This window comes from Mesoplodon bidens (assembly GCF_964165515.1).
Source record: "Mesoplodon bidens genome assembly, chromosome: 11".
NCBI lineage: Eukaryota > Metazoa > Chordata > Mammalia > Artiodactyla > Ziphiidae > Mesoplodon > Mesoplodon bidens.
This window is the reverse complement of record NC_138167.1, coordinates 44,651,149-44,673,905: the sequence shown is the minus strand read 5'-3', so window position 1 is coordinate 44,673,905 and position 22,757 is coordinate 44,651,149. Positions and strand designations below refer to the sequence as shown.

At 49.4% G+C, this 22,757-nt stretch overlaps 1 protein-coding gene across 1 annotated transcript; it reads right to left on the bottom strand.

Annotated features, from left to right (window-relative positions):
- Positions 1-3,995: 3,995 nt before the first annotated feature.
- On the bottom strand, positions 3,996-17,189 carry KRT79 (keratin 79; the record flags this gene model as incomplete). The annotated part of the gene is made up of 9 exons (XM_081248611.1): positions 3,996-4,201; positions 4,430-4,464; positions 5,168-5,388; positions 6,027-6,152; positions 6,363-6,524; positions 12,388-12,483; positions 12,607-12,667; positions 13,971-14,191; positions 16,713-17,189. The coding sequence occupies 9 exons, from the start codon at positions 17,187-17,189 to the stop codon at positions 3,996-3,998; spliced, it is 1,605 nt and encodes a 534-aa protein (XP_081104737.1).
- Between the last annotated feature and the right edge of the window lie 5,568 nt (positions 17,190-22,757).

Here is a 22,757-nt window from a genome sequence, read left to right as displayed (position 1 = left end):
AACCCGTGTCCCCTGCATCGGCAGGCGGACTCTCAACCACTGCACCACCAGGGAAGCCCACTTCTTGTCTTTTTTATAATAACCATTCTAACAAGCATGAGGTGATACCTCATTGTGGCTTTAATTTGCATTTCCCTGATGATTAGTGATGCTGAGCACCTTTTCCTTCTTTTCATGTACCTGCTGAATATCTTCTTTGGAAAAGATGTTTCTTTAGTCCTCTTCCTTTTTGGATTATTTGGAAGTTTTTGCTATTGAGTTGTATGAGTTCTTTATATATTTTGGATATTAACCCCCTATCAGATATGCGGTTTGCAAATATTTTCTCTCATTCCATAGGTGGAACTTTCATTTTGCTGATCATTTCTTTTGCTGTGAAGAAGTGTTTTAGTTTGATGTAGTCCACTTGTTCATTTTTTATTTTCTCTCTTGTGCTTTAGGTGTCACACACCTCAAAAATTATTACCAAGACCCATGTCAAGAAGGTTTTTCCTGTTTTCTTCTAGAAGTTTTATGGTTCCAGGCCTTACATTTAAGTCTTCAATTAATTTCAAGTTGATTTTGTGAGTGGTGTAGGATAGGGGTCTATTTTTATTCTTTTACATGTGAATATCCAATTATCCCAGTGCCATTTATTGAAAAGACTGTCTTTTTTACATCAAGTATTCTTGGCTCTCTTGTCAAATATTAGTTGATTATACATGCATGGGTGTATTTTGGCTCTCCATTCTATTCTATTGGTCTATGTGTCTGTTTTTATGCCAGGACCATACCGTTTTGATTACTATAGCTTTATGATATAGTTTGAAATCAGGAATTGTGATGCCTCCTGCTTTGTTCTTCTTTCTCAGGATTTCTTTTGCTGTTTGGGGTCTTTTGTGGTTCCAAAGGAATTTTAAGATTGTTTTTTCTACTTCTGTATCAAATATCATTGGAATCTTGACAAGGATTTCATTGAATCTATAAAAGGTTTTGGATAGTATGGATATGGTAACTATTAAATCTTCCAATCCATGAGCACAGGATATCTTTCTATTTATTTGTGTCTTCTTCAATTTCTTTCATGAATGTCTTACAGTTTTCAATGTAGAGACCTGTCACCTCCTTGGTTAAATTTATTCCTAAGTATTTTATTGTTTTTGATGCTATTTTAAATGGGATCATTTTCTTTATTTCTTTCTCAGATAATTTGTTGATACTGTTTTAAAACACTATAGATTTTTGTATGTTGCTTTTGTATCCTGTCACTTCACTGAATTCATTGATTAGAGCTAACAGTTTTTTGGTGGAGTCTTTAGAATTTTCTACATATAAAATCATGTCGTCTGTAAATAGAGAAAATTTTACTTCTTCCTTTCCAATTCTAATGCCTTTTATTTCTTTTTCTTGCCTGAATACTCTGGCTAGGACTTCCAGTACTAGTTGAGTAGGAATTGTGAGAGTGGGCACCCTTGCCTTGTTCCTGATTTTGGAGGAAAAGCTTGTGACCTTTTACCATATAATGTTTGCTGTGGGCTTGTCATACATCATCTTTACTATACTGAGGTATGTTCCTTCTATACCTACTTTGTTGATAGCTTTTATCATGAATCGATGTTGAATTTCATCAAATGCTTTTTCTACATCTGTTGAGATGATCATATGATTTTTTAATTACATGATTTTTTTATTTTTCATTTTATTAACATGATGTATCACATTTATTGATTTGTGTATGCCAAACCAAACTTGCATCCCAGGGGTGAGTCCCACTTGATCACAGTGTATGGTCCTTTTAATGTGCTGCTGAATTCAGCTTTCTAGTATTTTGTTGGGAATTTTTTGCCTCTATATTCATCAGGAATATTGGCCTGTAGTTTTTTTCCTTGTAGTGTGCTTATCTGGCTTTGATGCTAACCCCATAAAATGAGTTTGGGAGTTGTCCTGCCTCTTGGGTTTTGGAGAAGTTTGAAAAGGATTGGCATTAAATTTACCAGTGAAAATTTACGAGTGAAGCCATCTGGTCCTGGAATTTTCTTTTTTGGGAAACTTTTGATTACTGATTCAATCTCCTTACTAGTAAATGATCTGTTCAGATTTCTGATTTCTTCCTGATTCAGTCTTGGTAGGTGGTATGTATCTAGGAATTTATCCATTTCTTCTAGGTTGTCCAGTTTGTTGCATATAGTTGTTCATAGAAGCCTCTATGATCCTATGTATTTTTGTGGTATCAATTTTAATGTCTCCTCTTTCATTTATAATTTTACTGATTCAGGCCCTCTCTCTTTTTTCCTTGGTTAATCTATCTAAAGGTTGTCAATTTTGTTTATCTTTTCAAAAAATGAACTCTTGGGAGGCTTTTTTATCTTTTCTATTACTTTCCTCTTTCCTATTTAATTTATTTCTGCTCTAATCTTTATTATTTCCTTCCTTCTGCTAAATTTGGACTTAGTTTGTTCTTCTTTTTCTAGTTCCTTGAGGTGTAAAGTTAGGAAGTTTATTCGGGATCTTTCTATTTTCTCGATGTATGTGTTTATAGCTATCAACTTCCCTCTTAGAACTGCTTTTACTGCATCCCATAAGTTTTGGTATGTTGTGTTTCCATTTTCATTTGTCTCAAAATACTTTTTTATTTCCCTTTTTAAATTTCTTCTTTGATCTATTGGTTGTTCAGGAGTGTGTTGTTTAATTTCCATGTATTCATGAATTTTCCAGTTTTTCTCCTGTTACTGATTTCTAGTATCATACCATTGTGGTCAGTAAAGATACTTTATATGATTTCAGTCTTCTTGAATTTGCTAAGACTTGTTTTGTGTGTGGCATTGGTGGTATTTTGGTGAGCATAGCTGCCTTCCAAAACTTGTTTTGTAGTGTAATATAGGATCTATCCCAGAAAATGTTCCATGTGCACTTGAGAAGGCTGTGTATTCTGTTATTTTCAGGAAAATGTAGGGTTTTATTGATGACTGGATATGAGGGCTGAGAGAGAAATCATCTGACTCTAAGATGATGAGCTGGGAAACCAGAAGCCAGAGGAAAGGGAAGCAAAAGGAAGTAGTTCTTGTCAAGGCCCTCCTAAGCCAGATGCTTTACACATGTTTTGATCACACCCTGCCTTTACAAAGGAGGAAACCAGGGCTCAAAGAGGTTTAGTAATTTGCCCAATGTCACACAGCTTATAAGTGGCAGAGCTGGGATTTAAACCCAGGTATACCTGGTTCTGAAGCCCAAGATCTCTCCACTGAACACTCACACTGCCTGCCCCATAGAGTTAGCAGAGGGCTCAATAGCATCAGGGAAGGGGCTGGGTAAAAGGCAGCTGCTCAGTAACTGGTCCTGCCATGAGCTATTTACATATTCCCTCCAGCTTTCTCCTATGAACATTGCAAGGGGAAGAATAAGAGCTCAGGCCTAGAGTGGTGACTATATTGAGCTAATGTGCTTTTAGTATGATTAAGGCATAGTGAGCATGTAGTTGTTGCTACCTCAACCATCACTGAGTTAATCAGTTGGCAGTTTCAGTTCCCTGGGCAGGACAGACTGGAGCTACAGACAGCTAGCTGCAGTTGCCATTTATTGAGGTACATCACAGGCACAGATGGGGAGGGGGATGTAGGTAGATTCAGGGAGGGGGTGGTCTGGTGGGAGACTGGGGACCACTTCTGATTTTTTTTCATCCTCCCTCAGCCTGACCTGAGCTCACAGAAGAGAGAGAAGCCGAGATGGCCTGGGAAATCTAGCCTCCTCTCAATGGTCAAAAAATCACCCAAACACATCAGTCAAGCTGGTGGCCTTAACCTCCCCTCCCATCCCATTGCAGAACCAAGGAGAAAACCTCGGTAGATCTGAGCCCTTCCCAAAATACAGATCACATACAAAGAGTCTGGCATGCAAATACCCTGGGTCTGTGGTCCTGGGGCTATTCCTGCTCCTGAGGAGGTGGGTGGGGAGAACAGCAGAGGTAAGGTGAGGGAGTACAGAGAGGGTTGCAGGGGCCCTGGCTTGCAAGACAGCAGCTAATACCTCTGGCTGGACGTCTTGATGGTTGTGGTCTTCTGCAGGATGGAGGTGCCCCCAGAGACTGGCCCTCCCTTGACAGTGCCATAGCCCACATTGGTGCTGAATCTGCCCTTGCTGGTCCCCCCACCCTTTCCCAGGGAGATGCCACCCCTGAAGCCAGCCGCACCGCTTCTGCACACAGTGGTGGAGTTGCCCGTCACCACTGCAAGGCAAAGGGTCTGGGTGAGGCAGGTCAGCCATGCCAAGAGAGGCCCAGGGGCTTCCAAAAATCACTGAAGGATGGGAACAAAATCACACAGTGGTGCCCTGGGAAACCGGGGGCAGGAAGCTCATTCTCTGGGACCCCCTGAACCTGTCTCCTGGGCTCAAGGACAGATTGAGTGGACTGAGCAGATGACTGGGGCCGGGCCCAGGGCAGCAAAATACTCACAGATGCTGACGGCACTGGGACATTCTCCAGACATCCTTGGGGAAACAGACGGGCCAGGAGAAGCGTCAGTGGTCCCAGGAGCCCAAATGAACACCCTCTCACTCCCTCTCTCTGCCTTTAGAGTAGATCAACTCAGTGGGCCTTGAGACTCTCAGGAACCAGGGCCCGCGTTGCAAAACCAGGAGACCTAAAGTTTGGCATGTGGCCGCCCTGGGCCAGGCACCCTTCCTCCTGGTCCTAAAGCCATGTAACAGAGAAAGCAGAGCTGCAGCAGACCGTGCAACTCCTTCCTCCCCCTGCCCTCCCCTCTTTCCACACTCGGGCCATAGACAGCATCCCTGCTCCAATGGGATGGGAAAGAAAACCCATGCTAAAACAGAGCTGCCTGTTCTCTGGCTAAGATGACTTTCTCTACATCTCATGCCCTCCCCAAGGACAGAGATGATGAATTTTTTTCAAAGTTTCTGCTAGTCTCAGAGTCCTGTGTTGGAAGAGACAGCCTTGCCCCTGTTGGCCTGCCAGACACCATCAGGATTACTGATGGTGTGCCAGCCAAGGAGACACACAGCAGAGGCAAGTGAACACAAGCAGGAGGGTCTCCCTCAGGTGATGAGTTAGGAGCCCATCTCCCTGGTTCCTCCGTTATCCCCCTGCCCCCAGCACAAGAGCCAACTACATGAGATCTCCCACAAGGCAGGGCTGGAGAGCCCTCGGAATCAGGGCAGGATGGGCGCCCACCTGCTCTCCTCGCTCTCCAGCAGCTTGTGGTAGGAGACAATCTCCACGTCCAGGGCCACCTTGACATTCATGAGGGCCTGGTAATCTCGCAGCAGCATGGCCAGTTCCTCCTTGGCCTGACGCAGGGCAGTGTCCAGGTCCCCAATCTTCTTCTGAGCATCTTTTAATGCCAGCCCCCTATGCTTCTCCACTTCCGCGATGGCAGTCTGCAGCTGCTGACACTGCCCAGAGATGAGAGGTACTGGGAACACCCTCCAGTGTCATTGAATCCATTCCTCTGCCCTTAAGCCGGGCATCACCATCCCCAGCTCCCCCCACTGCCACCCCAACCAACTGAGAATGAAGGAAAAGAGGAATATTCCTCTGAAAGAGGAGGTGATACTACACAAACAAGATCATGTAACACCATGGGAAAGTCCTTACTGAAGTCTAATCCTAAGGCCCTCCTGCTGCAGCTCAGCCCAGTGCCCCAAAAGAGATAAAATAAGTAACGTAAGCTCACCATTAACCAAATTCTTCACTCTGATCTGGGAAGTAGCCCGGGCTTTTTAGCCATGACTTAGATGGAGTCAGCAACTGTGACCTGGACTCTTGAAACCTCAGCCTCCTGCTCTGACCTCCTAAAGACGGGATCAATCTCCTTGGAGGGGGTTGCCCCACCTGCTCTACCACTAATATGCTGTGTGACCTTGGACAAGTCTCCGCCCCTCTCTGGACCTCAGTTTCCTCTCCTGTAAAAGGAGCTTGTTGAGCTTATTGGTCCAGCATTTGAGCATGTCCTATCCATGACATGCTCACTCCTCAGCACACCTCTGCCAGCACCCAGGCCTGACCCTCAGGACCCCAACCAGAGGCTCACCTGCTTTTCGACTGCATCCATCTCCCTCTGCAGCCTCTGGACACTGCGGGTGAGCTCAGCGATCTCATTCGTGGTGTCCCTCCGGTTGTCCCCATGCTTCCCAGCTGTCACCTGCAGCTCCTTGTACTGGAGGCAAAGAAATGACAGTGAGCTGTCAGATCGTTCCAGGCCCCCATGGGTAACCACTGGCCCCTGGGCCCACCCTCACAGCCGGATGTGGAGGCTGGATGTGTTTGGCCCCAGACCTCCGAGGAGCCCGGTAGCCCAGGCCTCTCACAATGGGGGAAGGTCTCGGTCTGGGCCTAGCCCACATCCTTGGACTGGCCATTCTCTCACCTTGGTCTGGTACCAGGCCTCGGCCTCAGCCCTGCTCCTCTGGGCAATCTGCTCATACTGGACCTTAACCTCGGCGATGATGCTGTCCAGGCCAAGGTTGTTATTGTCCATGGAGAGGATGACACTGGTGTCAGACATGCGAGTCTGCACTTGACTCAGCTCCTGCAAAAACAGAAATAGCTGTCGCCAGTGCCCACACCCCAGGCCAGGGGTCCCCAGGTGGCATCAGGAGGCCTGTGCTCTCCCCCAGCCTCCACCCTAGAAGGAATCTACAACTGCCAGGAAAGACCTCAATCTCTCCAGCTGGAATGGGGCTACCAATTTTACAGACATCTTTCTTTGTGTGGATTTGCAGGCTTCCAAGAGCTTAAAGAAGGGGAAAGGGAATGTGTGCTGACTGGACTCCAGCTGATACCAGGCCTGAGCCAGCACATTCACCTTTAATTCTCAGAACACCCTGTGAGACAGGCAGGGCCACAGCTGGCCCACAGGGTGCTTCTGTGCAAATTAGGAAACAGCACTCCTCTGGACAGAGGCAGCCAAGTATGGGCCTGATTCAAACGCCACTCTCTGCTCAGCCATTTAACAACTTGCATCACCATTCACAGTGGTCCTGACATAGGCAGGTGAGAAACAAGGCTTGGAGAAAAGAAGTGACACATCCAAGGTCACAACATCCAAGGTCATCCAGTCTGACCCAGCAGGGCCCAGCCTGGAACCAGTCAGGTGAGTGCCTAAAACCCAAGTGTTTTCCTCTGGAATAAACTAATTATTTATAGTCCATGGTGATGTTCTGGACCCTCCCTGTGTTTCCAGGACCATCAGCTCTCACACCTAAAACGACGTTTAAAGATGCCGAGAATGGTATGTTGGGCTTTGAGACCAGCTCTTATCACTAGGTCATGACTGCGTTGACTCCCAGTTGGGCTCTGCCTCTGTCTCTCCCATGGTCCTTCCTGCCCTGGGCTGCAGACAAACTGCCCCAAACCCCAGCTCTGATCAAATCCCTCATCTACTCAGTGCTCCTCAGTGGCTCCCAAAGGGAAGAAAATCTTCCGCCTCAAAGTCAATACCTTCCAACATATTCTAGTCTCGTCTCCAGCTTTGCTCACACACTGCCCTTCACTGCTGCCAGTGGGATTACAGTAGATAGAAGAATGGCAAGAACAACTCACCTTAGTGGATGTTCCCTGTGATCAGGCTCTGTGCTAGGCACTTGACAGGTACTAACTCATTCCCTGCCCTTTCCCAATGGCACAGAGAGCAACTTGCCCAAAATCACAAACTATTAAGCAAGGAGCTCAGTCTCAAACACAGGGAGTTTGACACCAGAACCTGAGATAATACAGACTAAGATGGAGATAGGCATAAATAAAGAAAGAATTACTTCTTGTAATAAACTACAATGGAAAAGAATTGGGGAAAAAAGCATATATATATATATATATATATATATATATATATATATATATCCCCGAATCACTTTACTATACACTTGAAACTAACACAATATTGTAAATCAACTATACTTCAATTAAAAAATAAAATTATAAAAAAAGAAAGAAAGAACTAGCAAAGCCAAAACTGACATCTATATGGACATAGACTTAAATTCTCAAATTAGATTCTCTTTTAAAAGGTGAAATGGGTTGGGAGGGAGAGGGGGCAGAAATCCAATCACTAAAACATTTATAGTTTAGTGAAAAGACATGAGCTCTAGGGACTTCCCTGGTGGTCCAGTGGCTAAGACGTCACGCTTCCACAACAGGGGGCTCAGGTTCGATCCCACATGCCAGGCGGCGTGGCCAAAATGTACTAGAAAAAATTAAAAATTAAATAAATTTTCTTTAAAAAAGACATGAGCTCTAAAGACAGACAAAGCTAAGTTCAAGTCCCCAGTCTGACATTTACCAGCTGTGGGACCACTGTCATCACAAGCCTCACGAGGCCTCAGTCTCCTCTTCCGTAAAATGGCCGTGATAATACCTTCCTCATGCAGTTGATCTGAGGATTCAGATCCATACGTGGCCCATGGTGGGAGCTCAGTAAAGTGAATCATTTGCTCAGACTTCTCCAAAGGTCAGTCAAGATGCCCATGAGGCATGTGCCACAGAAAAAATCATTATGTCACAGTCGTGCGTTGCCAGCATCATCTTGCAGCATCACCCGTCACCCTCCCCAGCTCAGGGTCCCTCTACAGTCCCATGCCAGAGTGTGGTCCTGAGGAAAATTAACTTGGAATTTTTAAGACAAGGAGGCAAACACTATCTACCAGATACCATCAAGAGTGGATAAAGGTGTTCTTGCTAGGACTAGAGGATAAAAAGGTCAGGCTTTCCAAAGAAAGAGCTAATGCAAGTGGAGAGAGAAGAACTCTGTGGATTAAATGTGTGAGCTCCTTAGACATCTGGGGCCCTGAGGGGAAGAGCAGGTAGGGAGCACCCACGCATGGAAAAAGGATCCAGAGGGGCGAAGTGATGGCACTGGAGCTGGATCCCGGAGGGAGCCCCCGGACCAGAGGGAAGCCACGAGGTAACTTTCCTGCCCTGTACAACACACCAGGGGTTGGTGGTTGGCCTTCCGGATTTCCTTGAGATCTGGCTTGACCAAAACCAGACCATGAAATCGATTACCGAGTGCAGTGTTAGCCATCACGCCTGGTATGCAAGCAAGGGAACGACTTCTCTGGCCTTCACTCTTCCCCCCACCCCCCGCCAAGGAGGTGCCCACAGACATGAGGAACTCTCACAGGAAGTGACCCTGGCTTGGTTCCAGCTCGCCTTCCCTGTTCATGTCCTCAGCCATTTCTCCCACACACTTGATGCCAGGTCACCCACTGCCCCCCAAACACACCGTGCTCTTTGGTGCCCCCGCGTCATGGCGCAGGCTGGGGTCCTGGCTGGCAGACCCTTGCTGCTCCTCCTTCAGAAGTCCCGCCCTTCCTTCAAAATCCAACATGAATGCTGTCTGCTCTGAAATGCCCCCAGACCTCCCAGGGGGGGTCAGCCACAGCCTGCCCCATGCACCTTATCCCTGTCCCAACATGGCTCTCATCACATGGTAACCCACAAGGGCAGACTGTCCTTCTGTGGTCGTGTGGAAGGTATTCAGCAACATGTGTCCAATGGACAGGGAGGGCTTCCCTGGTGGCACAGTGGTGAAGAGTCCGCCTGGCGATGCAGGGGACACGGGTTCGTGCCCCAGTCCAGGAGGATCCCACATGCCGCGGAGCGGCTGGGCCCGTGAGCCATGGCCGCTGAGCCTGCGCGTCCGGAGTCTGTGCTCCGCAACGGGAGAGGCCACAACGGTGAGAGGCCCGCGTACCACACACAAAAAAAAAGGACAGGGAACAGCAAAGGAAGGGAAAGCTTTCTGAGACAGTAGGAAAGCCAGTTCCTACCCTTTCAGAGAAGAGGAGCTAGACACCCTTGACCTGTCCTAAAAGAGAGACCACCCTAAGGGGGGAGAATAAGGAAGCTCCAGATGGTGAATGCCCATCAGTGATCCCACTAAAGAAGAAACTGGGAGGCACCTAAGAAATCAGCATGATGGCACAACACTCCCCAACAAGCTCATCCTGACAGGCATGTAGAGATGTTTGAAGGGGAGCAACACAGCCAAGGATGAACTTGGAAAAACGCTAAGGCCAGTGGACAGGGGTCATTAGATAAGCTCTAGGTGAGAAGAACATGGAGGTAGCATTGGGCTAACCCTACAGAAGACCCAGGCAAAGCCAACAACTCAACTGCTATGTCATTTGCTCTTTCCCATCAAGAAAACAGTCATCAAACTGGGAAGGGCAGGATGCTTGAGAAGAAATGGAAGCCAAGACAGACCCTGAGGGTATGAGAGGCCTTGGCCTTGTTGGGAATCTCAGGGGTCCAGGCCAGAGGAGCAAATCCTAGGACCCCATGGCCATGGCCAAGGAAATAAACACCCCTGGAGATCCATGAGAAATATAGACAGTAGAAGAGTTTCCAGAACCTGAGATATGAAAATGTCCTCATTTTCAAAGGGGAGAGATTTAGACTTCTCCAAGTTAAACTTGATATCAATCTCCTATGAACCTCTAGAATGAATTCTAAAATGTGTGTGAGAGGCATGGAGCCAGCAAGACTTTGCTAAGTAAAAGTCAAACCAAATAGATTTTATTCCATGGCTGTGTTACCAAACTACTAAAGGATGCCACGGATGTTATTTGACCGAGACTTTTTTTGGAAGATGGCTTTTTTTCCCTCTCTTTGGAAATGCTTTTTTTCTGACATTCTTAAAAGTAAGACAGAAAAGTGTGGGCCAGATGATGCCATGGTTAACTGGACTTTAAAATAACTGAGCCGGGCTTCCCTGGTGGCACAGTGGTTGAGGGTCCGCCTGCCGAAGCAGGGGACGCGGGTTCGTGCCCCGGTCCGGGAAGATCCCACATGCCACGGAGCGGCTGGGCCCGTGAGCCATGGCCGCTGAGCCTGCGCGTCCGGAGTCTGTGCTCCGCAACGGGAGAGGCCACAGCAGTGAGAGGCCCGCGTACCGCAAAAAAAATAAAAATAAAAAAAATAACTGAGCCACTTGAAACACAAATTATTTATTAGTGGAGTGTTGAGATCAGCCTGGTGGGAAGGCACCAATGAAGATCTAGTTCTTGGACGAGGACTCTTTTCTTGGCTCTGTCTGCCTTAATGTGTTTTATCAATGATTTACACTGAAATGTTGTAAAATAACTAAACTGAAAGTTTATCAGGTCTGCAGATAACCCAAAGCTGGGGTGTCAGTAATATATCCACTTATCTATTTGGACACCTCCAATATATGGATAGGAGAACCAAGTTTCAAAGCACCCACAGTGACCTAAAATGATGGGATGAAACCACAATAACATTTCACAGGAAAAAGGGGAACCATTAACTCTTGCGTTCAGTTTCAAAAATTCAGCTGCCCAAATACAGGAAGTTGGAGGACAGGGATGCATGTCTCACTTGAAGGCATTCACGTGAAAAAAAACCCAAGGAGCTTTTAAGGGGCAAACATTGTGAAATGGCTTCTAAAAATAACACATAAACTAGTACAATATTAGGCTGCATGAAGAGAAGTCTGTACCTGTAACCTTCCTCCCCACCTCTCTGTTTTCTGGATTCTGGACTAAGGATGCTGTTTCCCCAACTTTCTCACATGCCACAAATGTCAGTTCACTAATCATCCCGACCACTAAATTGTTGTCATATGACAGACATGTGTCACATGGAAGACAATTGGATACGTGCAGCCCAGAGGGCAGAATCAGGGCCAATCAAGAGCAGAAGTCATGGGAAGAAGATTCAAGTCAGCTTTCCAATACGGTTGTTCAACAGTGGAAATGCCTGCCCTAAAAAAGAGTGAGCTCCCTGCCTCTAGAAGTATTCAAGTAGAGGCTACATGCCCCCCATCAGGGATATTAGAGAAAGGGCTCTTACTCTGAGAATAAGGTTGGCCTTTGGCTCCCTATTGAATCTAAGAGTCTATCATCAACTCATGTCAAGTTCAACCCTCTTACCTTTGTCTTCAAAGCCCCCTTGTTTCCTGGGACCCCTCCTAGATTCTGTGATCTACCTGCTACCCACACCTCACCTCCTGCTCTAACATGGAATTTCAGTCCCCACTCTCTGCCCATCTCTGCTCCTGTATCCCTTGCTCCATTACAAACTGGGCAACAAGGGGAACAGTATAACAGTCCAAGGACCAGGTTTTAACTTCAGAACTGCCTCTAACTAGCTGTGTGACCATGGGCAAGTTACTCAGAGCCTCAGTGTCCCTGACTATAAAAGGGAGACAATAATAAAACCTATATTATGGAGTTGTTGAGAGGATTATATAAAAAGCTTAGCTCAGTTCCTGGCCCATCATAAGCACATAAAAATGGAAGCGAGTATTGATTAAAGGTCCAGGTGCTATATTCTATCAATTAAGTTGCACTAGTGAATTCTGATCAGACTTCCAGGGGTAATCCCCAAAGTTGTATGTGAATGTAAGTATTCCTGTCCATTGGCTATCTTACTTCTTCATAAAGATGCCTCAAGAACTCCATCTCTTCTATCAGGTTGTCTATCATGCCATGCAGATCCATTTGGCCCATGTATGCAGCATCCACATCCTGGGGGCGAGAGAGAGAGCACGGTGGTTGGCTCAGCCCCCAGGGCTCTCGCCTCTCTCCGAGTCAGCCCAGCACCCTGGTAGCCGAAGACCACCTGCCCCCACTCCCTGCCACCTTGCTCACCTTCTTGAGCACCACAAACTCGTTCTCTGTGGCAGTGCGCTTGTTGCTTTCATCCTCATACCTGTTACACAGGGAAGACTCAGCCCAGGCTCCGCCCAGTTCTGCCTGTTAAGACGTTGAACCCAGTTGGCTTTAAGGAAGCCCTGATGGGTCCCACAATGGCCAAGAACACCTTTGGGGAGCAGTTCTGTAATGCAGCTAACCAATGAAGAAACAGGGATACAGTCTTTAAACATTCCTCCCACCTCCTTTGAGGAAATGAGCACAGTATTTGTGCAGTAATATGGCAATTGAGAGCAGCCATCTCTTTGGATCAGAGCCCTTGGGAGGCTTTATGGGAACAGGTTGAAGATGTGTCAACAATGATTAAACTTTGCATTCACTTTCTACAACAGGATGTCTTTGAATACACCAACTTCTCTCCAACTGCTTTTGCAGAGACTTTAAGGTTTAGAAATTGCCAGTGTCAAGCAATGGGAAAAGTTATGAAAGTTTATACCTTAAACTCATAAATATACAGATCAACCAATCATAATATGTGAACCTTATTTGCATCTTGATTCAAGCAAACTGTATTTTTAAAATTTATGACATTTATGGAACAATTGGAAATTCAATTGTTGATTGGATAGTTGGTGATACTGAGGATTATTGTTTTAAAAGATTTAGGTGCTCTTAGGGCATTTTGTCTGTGTGTTATTAAGTCATGTTATGCAGATGAACTATATGAATATATCCAGTAAAAATAGTTGTGAATGAAATGACATGATGGCTGAGATCTGCTTCAAGACAATAAGGGAAGAGGAAAAGCGAGTGAGTAGGGGTGTAGACAAAATAAAATTGGCTATGAGTAGACAATTAGTAAAGCTGGGTAATGAGAACATAAATGTTCATTACACTTTTCTCCCTACTTTATAATATTTTTTCATCTTACAATATTACACAGTGTGACAATCCTCCAGGAGGCAATGGGTCCAGGACCTGAGCTCCCAAGGGAAGCAGCTGTGTCTGGACACTCCCCCAGCTGGGTCCCTGGACTCAATAATAAGGTGGCCGGGCCTCCCTGGTGGCGCAGTGGTTGAGAGTCCGCCTGCCGATGCAGGGGATACGGGTTCGTGCCCCGGTCTGGGAGGATCCCATATGCCGCGGAGCGGCTGGGCCCGTGAGCCATGGCCGCTGGGCCTGCGCGTCCGGAGCCTGTGCTCCGCAACGGGAGAGGCCACAGCAGTGAGAGGCCCGCATACCGCAAAAAAAGAAAAAAAAAAAAAAAAAAAAAAAAAAATAAGGTGGCCCTCTCTGGGGAGATTTCCCACGCTGGCCCCTCCCCATCCCCACATGGCTCCAGCCTGTCCAGCCCTCCTCACTTGCTCTTGAAGTCCTCAGCGAGACCCTGCACGTTCTTCAGCTCTGAGTCCAGCCTCCCCTGCTCGCTCTGGAGGTTGTCCAGCTTCCCCCATAGGTTGTTGATGAAGTACTCGAAGAGGGGCTCCAGATTGTTCCAGGTGATGCCCAATTTCTGGCCCTGCTCCTGTAGCTTCGCCCACTTGTTCTCCAGCACCTTGTTCTGCTGCTCCAGGAACCGCACCTGAGCCAGAGCAAGAACGGTGGCTGGCGCCAGCCCCAGCCCCAGGAGGGACCAAGGACCTGGCCCATCGTCACCATCTGTCTTGACCAGGACACCACAAGGGCAGTGCAGGGTCTATGTCTTGCTGTGGGGAGGAGTTCTTGAGTGAACAATCTTTGCTGGAAAAGACAGTCCAATCCAATGACAAGGACTCTAAAGAGTTAATAAACATAAAAGCCCAGCTCCGGGACTTCCCTGGTGGCGCAGCAGTTAAGAATCCACCTGCCAATGCAGGGGACATGGGTTCGAGCCCTGGTCTGAGAAGATCCCACACGCCGCGGAGCAACTGAGCCCTGGCGCCACAGCTACTGAGCCTGCACTCTAGAGCCCACGAGCCACAACTACTGAGCCCACGAGCCACAACTACTGAAGCCCGCACGCCTAGAGCCCATGCTCCACAACAAGAGAAGCCACCGCAATGAGAAACCACCACTCAGAGCAACTAGAAAAAGTCCACGCACAGCAACAAAGACCCAACATGGCCAAAATAAATTAAAAAAAAAAAAAAAAAAAAAAGCCCAGCTCAGTCAGTCATTTACTTCCTGACCCAGGAAGAAGTCAAGTCACTTCTTCCTGGGTCTCTCTTTCTCACTTGTCCTGGGTAAATCAAACTAGATCAAAGTTTCTGAACCCTAATTCTGCATCAAAATCAAAAATTTTAATGCAGATACATATATAGTATATGTGTATATATAGGTACATATGGATATATACAAATATACATACAGAGAGAGAGAGAGAAAGAAAGCAGATGTGACAAAATGCTAAAAACTGGTGAATCTGGGTGAAAGGAAATATAGGAATATGTTGTACCATTATTGCAACTTTTCTGTACATTTGACATTTTTTTTATTTTTAAAATATGGATGTACAGCCCTATTTCTACAGACTCAGAAGGGTGCTCATGGCGTGAACTCAGTGGGCCCCCAGGGGGTTTCTCTGCCCAGCCAGGATTTCAGGATACCAGGCACGGACAACCTGTCAGGCCCCAGCTCCCAGACCATGGTTCTGAGAGTCTGAGAAGGTTTTGCTTGTTTGACCTCTGGGACAGTCCCACAAAAGAAACAAAAGTCACTAGGGGAAAAGGTGAGGAGGTGGGCGGAACAGCTTGCCTCACCCTTTGCCATAAGGTCTCTCCAGATCCCACCTCCACAGCACCCCAGGCCCACAGTCACATGGCCCCAGGGCACTAGGCAGCAGTGACAAAAAGACCTCTTTATGCCACGAACTTGAGTCCCAGGCCTACCTCTGCCTCCAAGTACCTATATGATCCTGGGCAAATCACTCAACCTCTCCAGACCTCAATTTTCTCTTCTTAAAAATGGACACACGGGACTTCCCTGGCGGTCCAGTGGTAAAGAATTTGCCTTCCAATGCAGGGGACACAGTTTCGATCCCTGGTCAGGGAACTAAAATCCCACATGCCGCAGGGCTGCTAAGCCCGCGCGCCACAACTAGAGAGAGAAAAAAAAACCCGCACACCACAACTAGAGAGAAGCCCACATGCCGCAACCAAGACCCGACGCAGCCAAAAATAAGTAAATAAATAAATAAATAATTCTTCAAAAAAAAAAAAAAAAAAAAAAAAAAGGAACATACTATCACCTAGACTGATTTCTCATGAGACACTGTGGGTATCATATGAGAAAGGGGACATGGATATCCTTTGGGAACCCACAAATCACTGAACCAAGGTATGGTCATCCACCAGGATTTTCCTCATCATGGTCCCACTGCCTGGGAGGGCTCGGGGTAGAGGTAGACAATGCAGCAAAGTGGACCTGGAAATGCCAGAGATTACTACAAGAGCTTCCCTAGTTGACCTGAGGGCCAGAGGAGGAGTCAGGACACTCCCGATCTGGGACAGATCAAACTGCATATCTCTGGGTCATGGTGACCTGGTGACCACCATGCTCATTGTCCACCCCAAACTGAGCTCCTTAGTTGGAACAGCGAGGAAGAATTGGAGAAGGGAAAAGGAGACTTCCCCTAGGACCCCCCCACCATTGTGTCCTGATCACATCTTTGTCCTTAGACCTCCTCCAAAACTAAGAGAACAGGCAACAGATGGGGTTCCTTGGAGACTTGACACTTGAGCCAGTTTTCCCAGCTATAAAACAAGAGGCAGTAAGGGCCACCCCACTAAGGAGAGCAATGAGGACAATCCACTGTTTAATTGGGCGACAAGGATGCTGTGTGACCCCATTAATGAAGACTATAAGAAAGGCTGCAACACGGTCAAGCTAGGCTGGGCCAACAGGCCTCGTGAGTGGACTCGAGATTCGCCATCAACTACAGTAAAGACGGTCCAGCCATGCGGGTCCAGACGTCCCACGCTCAGGCCAGAAGGGCTCCAAAGGTCATTCCATCCACTCTGGCCCCAGTGCACGTGGGCTGCACCAGCCTCCGCCCAGCCCACCCTCTCTTAGGGGCCTGGCTTGCACTCCACGGCCCCTCCCTGCCTCCTTCCACTTCAGCCCACCTTGTCGATGAAGGAGGCAAACTTGTTGTTTAGGGTCTTGATCTGCTCCCGCCCCTGGATGCACACCTGCTGGATCTCTGGATCGATCTCCACATTGAGGCAGGTCAGCAGGCTCTGGTTGACAGTGACCTGCTGGGTGCCTCCAGGAGGACAGGCGGGCCCGAACGTCTGCCTGCCAGCCCCCAGGCCCATATAGGCCCCACCACCAAGGCCGAAGCCTCTCACGGCCTGTCCAGATGAGGCCCCTCCAGCCACGCTGACCAAGATGCTCTTGCTGGCCCCCAAGTTATAGAGGCTCCGGCTGCAAAAGCCGCCCGTGCTGGGGCCACAGCAGGCCCTCTCACCGCTGCCACCACTCCGGGACACGGTCTCCCAGCTGATGCTGCTGGGGGCCCGGGAGCCGCCCCCTCCGCTGGCAGAGTTAGAGCTGAAGGCCCCTTTGGTGGAGTACGTCTGCTGAGACACGGAGGACCTCATGGCTGCAGCAGGGCTGGAGCGCAGGCCGGGAGAGCTGGGAAGGAGCACGGTGAGCTGCTGAGCCAGTGATGGCTTTTTTATCTTTTCGCAGCTCCTGGGCTCCACAGACACTCCTGCCCCATCGCCCCTGGAGAAAAGGAGGGGCCTTGTGGGCCAGGGGAGTCTCCTCTCCCATGGCGGGCGGGAGGGGCTACTCCCAGTTATTGCCTGAGCTCCAGAGCTGGGGCTGAGCCGAGACCGTCTGGGGCAGGATGCCACCTCCTTCTCCCCCATGGGGCGCTCCTGACTTGGAACAGGATGATAGGGGCTGCCATGGCCACCGCCACCACCCAGTGGCTGGCTGGTCTCCTCCCACCCAGCCTTAGCGGCCGCCGTCAATGAAACTCTGTTCTGGGGTTGGTCCCAGGCCCCTGTGGTAAGCCAAGGCCCCAGGGCCCAGGCTGTGGGGTGGTGAGGGTGGAGGCATTGGGCAAGGGGCTGTGGAGAGGGTGCCCAGGCCTGTTCCAGTCCCACCCTCCCGGCCCACGGCCTCGGTGCCTCCTGGCAGGTCCAGGGTATAGGGGCACAGGTGACAGCCTGGGGTGGCAGGGGGCAGGCAGCCTGATCTTTTGTCATACGCTGGCAGACTGCTCGGTGGAGATCCTGTGCTGGGCAAAGGGGATACAAAGACAGAAGAGGGTCCCTGCCCAGGCTCCCGGGAACTAAGATCCCTCATGCCACGCAGTGCAGCAGAAAAAAAGAAAAAAGAAGACGTAAGTGTCCAAGAAAAGCCCCGAGAGGCCTACGGACACCCCAGTCTTCCCAGCCCGCAGAGCCCCAGTGCTCAATCCAGAAAGGCCAGGGGGTTCCTCAAATCACATCGCAGAGTCTCCTCCACGCCCACCCACCTCAAGCTGCTGGGACCAAACATATCCCCAAGGGAGAAATGGGAGACATCAGTGTTAGTCAAGTGTTAGGACGAGTGAGCATTGAGGACCTGAGTTCGAGATTATTCCTCCTCACCCACCTTAGCTTTCAGCAAGGAAGTGGCACCAAGGGGAGAGAGAGTTGCCTGAGGAAGGAGCAGAGACAGCACTTGCTGTGGTCCTCACGCAGCTGCCAGGGCTAGAGCTGGGACTCTCAGCGACTGTGTCCCCAGGATCCCGAAGGAGGACATGGGACCACCCCCACTGCCCAAGGAAGGCAGGCAGAGAACGGGCTGCTCCAGGAGGCTGTGAGATCCTTTCTAGGGCCTCTGGGAGGATATAAGTGGCTCCCAGTTGCCTGAAGGAGTTGAACCCAGCCTCCCATGGAGGATGGGGGTGAAGGCGCTCACAGAACTAGTCCCTTCATGCCCAAGAAGGATTTTTCTCCCTGCTTGGAGTTAGAACACCAGGCACTTGGGGGAGCTGGGCTGGGAGATGAATCCCCACTGAGGTGTATGTCCTCGGGCAACATTCATCCCCTCTGGGCCCCTTCACCTCTGCTTATAAGCAAGGCCCGCCAGGGAAGTCCTTTCAAAAATCACTGGCCCCCACCTCTAAACACACCCTTTGACATGGCCCTGCCCACCAGATGGACAAGACCCAGCTCCACCCACCAGTGGGCAGGCATCAGTCCCTCCCACTAGTTAGCCTGCACAAGCCTCTTAGATCGGCCTCACCCACCAGGGGGCAGACCCCAGAAGCAAGGGGAACTACAATCCTGCAGTCCATGGGACCACAAACACAGAAAGTCAGACAAAGTGAGATGGCAGGGGAATATGTTCCAGACGAAGGAACAAGATAAAACTCCAGAAGGACAACTAAGTAAAATGGAGATAGGCACGCTACCTGAAAAAAATTCAGAGTAATGATAGTAAAGATGATACAAGATCTCAGAAAAATAATGGAGGCACAGACAGAGAAGATACAAGAAATATTTAACAAAGAGCTAGAAGGTTTAAAGAGCAAACAAACAGAGCTGAACAATAGAATAACTGAAGTCAAAAATATACTAGAAGGAATCAATAGCAGAATAAATTAGGCAGAAGAGCAGAAAAAAAAAATTGCTGACCCACCATCCCAGAACTGAGCCATCACTTCCACTAACCTTTGTCTCGTGTCCCTGAGGCTGTAATCACTTTCTCAGCTCCCTTATCTCTCCCCACGGAGCATGGGAGGGGGAGGCAGTGGCGACTGGGGAAGGGAGTGATGTCAGCCATCTGAGTCAGGCGCAGCCAGGATGGTGGCAGTAGAGTCAGCTGCAAACACACACTCCCCCTCTCCCCAGAGACTGACATACTCCAGTATTTACCTGGTGCTCTGTGCCAGGCTTTGTGCCGGGAGCTGGTAACAGCTGCTCAGGCAGCCCAGGGCCCACTCTAACCGTTATGGCTTGGAGACAGTCTCACCAGTCCCAGCCCAGACAGCATGGAGCCACTGTGCCTCCTCCAGTCCAACTCTCCACTCATCTTTTTACAGGACACCCAAACTCAGACCTTCTTAGTGTAGGAGGCGTGGTTCCCTCCCCACCTCTGCTGCTTGGACCAAGGGCTTCCATCTCTGAGACCTTCCCCTGTCCAGGGGCTCCCCCTGCACAAGACACAAGGACAGAGGGGACAGAGCGCTGCTGCCGCTATGGAAAGGATGAGGGGAGACAGTCTATGGCATCAACCAGGCACCCAACGTGAGTCAGGCTGAGCGATAGGAAAGATGCAGAGGTGAAGAAAACAGCCACTGCCCTTGAGGAGCCCCATCCAGGGCAGGGCTTTCTCATCTAGTAGGAATAATTATTATAGTCGGCATTTATTGAGCACTTACTTTCCATGCAATAATGCATCCAATCCCTACACTGGGGATGCTCCATTTGCATCCTTTCTGCCCCAGATCCATTCCCTGACCTCCTTGACCCCTGCAGGCTGCTCCCTGCCTCTCTGGCTTCTGGAGGAGGGGGTTGGCCGAGGAGGGGACACTAGCAGGAGACCTGAGAGAGAGGTGGCTATTTCCTCCTGGCCCCCTCCTTGCTCCAGAGGTGGCTGCCTTCCTCTGTGATTACAGCTTCTTCCCATCCTCGCACCTCTATCACCCAGTCAGTCATCCATTCTTCCTCTTGTCTCTTTAGCTCTACTCAGAGCCACCATCTCATCCTGATTTTCCTGGGACTGTCCTGCTTTAGCACTGAAAGTCCCACACCCCGGAAAACCCCTGGGCTCTGGACAAACCAAAGGTTGACCACCACTGCTCAGGGGGAGTGGGGGGATGGGGGGTGGCAGTGGCTTCCCACAACTGCCTGCCTCTGGCCTCTCCATCCCGTGTTTGTGCCCTTAGCCACATCCACACCTCTGTAAGGAATCCTTTCATTAAAGTCCATTTAGTTGAACTATCTTGGGTAAATTGGTTTCCTTCTGGGACCCTGAATGGTCCCATCCCCACACAGCCCAGTGAGGTAGGTATTATTATTACTAATGTCTTTTCACAGGTGAAGAAACAGCAGCACAAAGAGGTCAAGTACTTGGTCAAAGTCACACCACCAGTAAATAACAGAGTCAGGATTCAAGGCCAGGAATTCTAGCTCCAGGGCCATATGCTTACCCACTCATGTCTCCCTCATAGAAGGCAAAGGCTGAAAGGCTCCTTCTTAGATACTTTTGATGGAGAGAACTGTGGGTCTGAGAAAAGGGCTGGCCTCCCCATAAAGCAGAGGGCAATGGCGTGACCTCCTGCAGCTCAGGCCATGGAGTTGGGTGTTAATCAGGTGGAGACAGGGAAGAGGGAAGGAGCAGTGCAGGAGCTGATGGGCTGCTGGAGGATGAGAAGGTGACCCTCCAGCTCTCTTAGCACCTGGCCCTGATGCGCACACTCCTGGCTTCCTGCAGAGCTTTCTGCAGAAGAGGGAAGGAGGAGATGTTTCCAGGGTCATGTTCAGACAGGCCCAGAGATAGGATGAGCGCCAAGGGGCAGGAGGGATGGGGCATAGCTCCAGTCCCAAGTACCCATCAAGCCCCCAGGCACAAGCTGAGCTGCTGATCCTCATCCAGGGTGCAGGAGAAGAGCCTGCCCAGAGGTCCCAGGCTAATAGGAAACCTGTGTTCCAGACCAGAACCGGACAGAAACAGAGCCAAGAACAGCAACGGGTGCAGCCAGGCTGTGCCAGGGACAAGAAGGGTCTCGTGCGTTCTGACATGGAGAATTGGGGAAGGTTTTCAGGTGGGAGGAAAACTGGTGCAGACTTGGGAAGAAGGAGGAGCAGGGATGAATGGGGCTGTACTGGGTCGGGAGTAGAGCCCATTGTATGCAGTTAAGCAGGGAGCAAGATACAAGAGATACTAAAAGATCAGTGGGGATGGAGGAGATGGAGGGCATCCCAGGGAGCATAGTGGAGGGTTGGAAAGAATCCCTTGATGAGCTGATTGGGGTGAGGAGTGAGATGTCCACAGGACCTACCCAAACAACCATAGATATTCCATAAATTGCCTCCTGAGGAGAGTGAGCTGGGTAGCTGCATAGCTTTTGTTTTGCTGGGTGAGCTGTGCAATCCTGGGGCAGAGCTGAATTGCTGGAAGGACTGGCAGAGAAGCTGCACATTGCCAAAAGGAACCTTCATCTCTGTCCTGCAGCATGTCCTCTTAATGCCCTTTCAACACATATTTTAGGCTATGGCTTAGCACCACTGCTGAATTATTAACCTGCCCAGGAGAAGGGCCAGGTTAAAGCTCAGAGGTGAGAGATGGGGGTGAGGTGACAAGACCCAGGTTTGCCACCCTGGGTAGAGCTGGAGCCAGCACATCACTGGGAGGGGACTGGAAGAAGTGACAGAAAACAGAGGACCTCAGCACAAATCCCCATCTCCAAACCCAGGTTATCTGAATTAGCTGTCGAAGGCCAGCCTCTGGCCCTGAAAACCAAGGGCTCCAAGAAGGAAGGTCTGGCTCTCATGAATGGGAGGGGTTATGCAGGAGACACCAGGAACAGAAGGGGTGAGAAAGACACATTAGGAGGACACAATGGGTCTGATCTTGTTTGCCAGAGTAGCCCTAGTCCTGGCACTCAATAAAATGTATGGGAGGGAGGGAGTGGGGGAGGGGGAGGGAGAGAGAAAGGAAGACCCACTACCAGGAGAACTGGGTGCTGCTTTATTTCACAGGAAATAAATGGACAGAAATACGGAAATGGAGGCTCAGAGGCTGCTGAAGAGGGCAAGGATGGTGTCCCTTGGTTCCAGCCGTCAGGCTCTGGTCAGTGGGCCTCAGGCCTCTCCCTTGGGATGCGGATGCAGTCCAGCCAAGCCCAAACAGGAGTTTTCCTAGCTCGGTCGAAGGCTCTGGAGAGAGGAGAGGACAAGCCTGGCTGGCTGGAGGCTCGGTGCTGTGCTCCTTGGTTAGTGTGGGCAGCAGTCAAATGAGATGCAAATCAGTACGTGGAACAAGGCCAGACTGCGCAAGCATTCAGAACAGCACGCAGGACCCGACTGACTTCTGCAGAGTCCCCTGTGGGCTGGCTCGGGCTGTGGGCAGTGGACACAGAGCTGGCCATGCAGGGATGGGAGTGATAAGAGTGGGAGAAGAGCTGAGAGGGCTCAGGAAGGCGGGAGGGTGGGAGGAGCAAATGG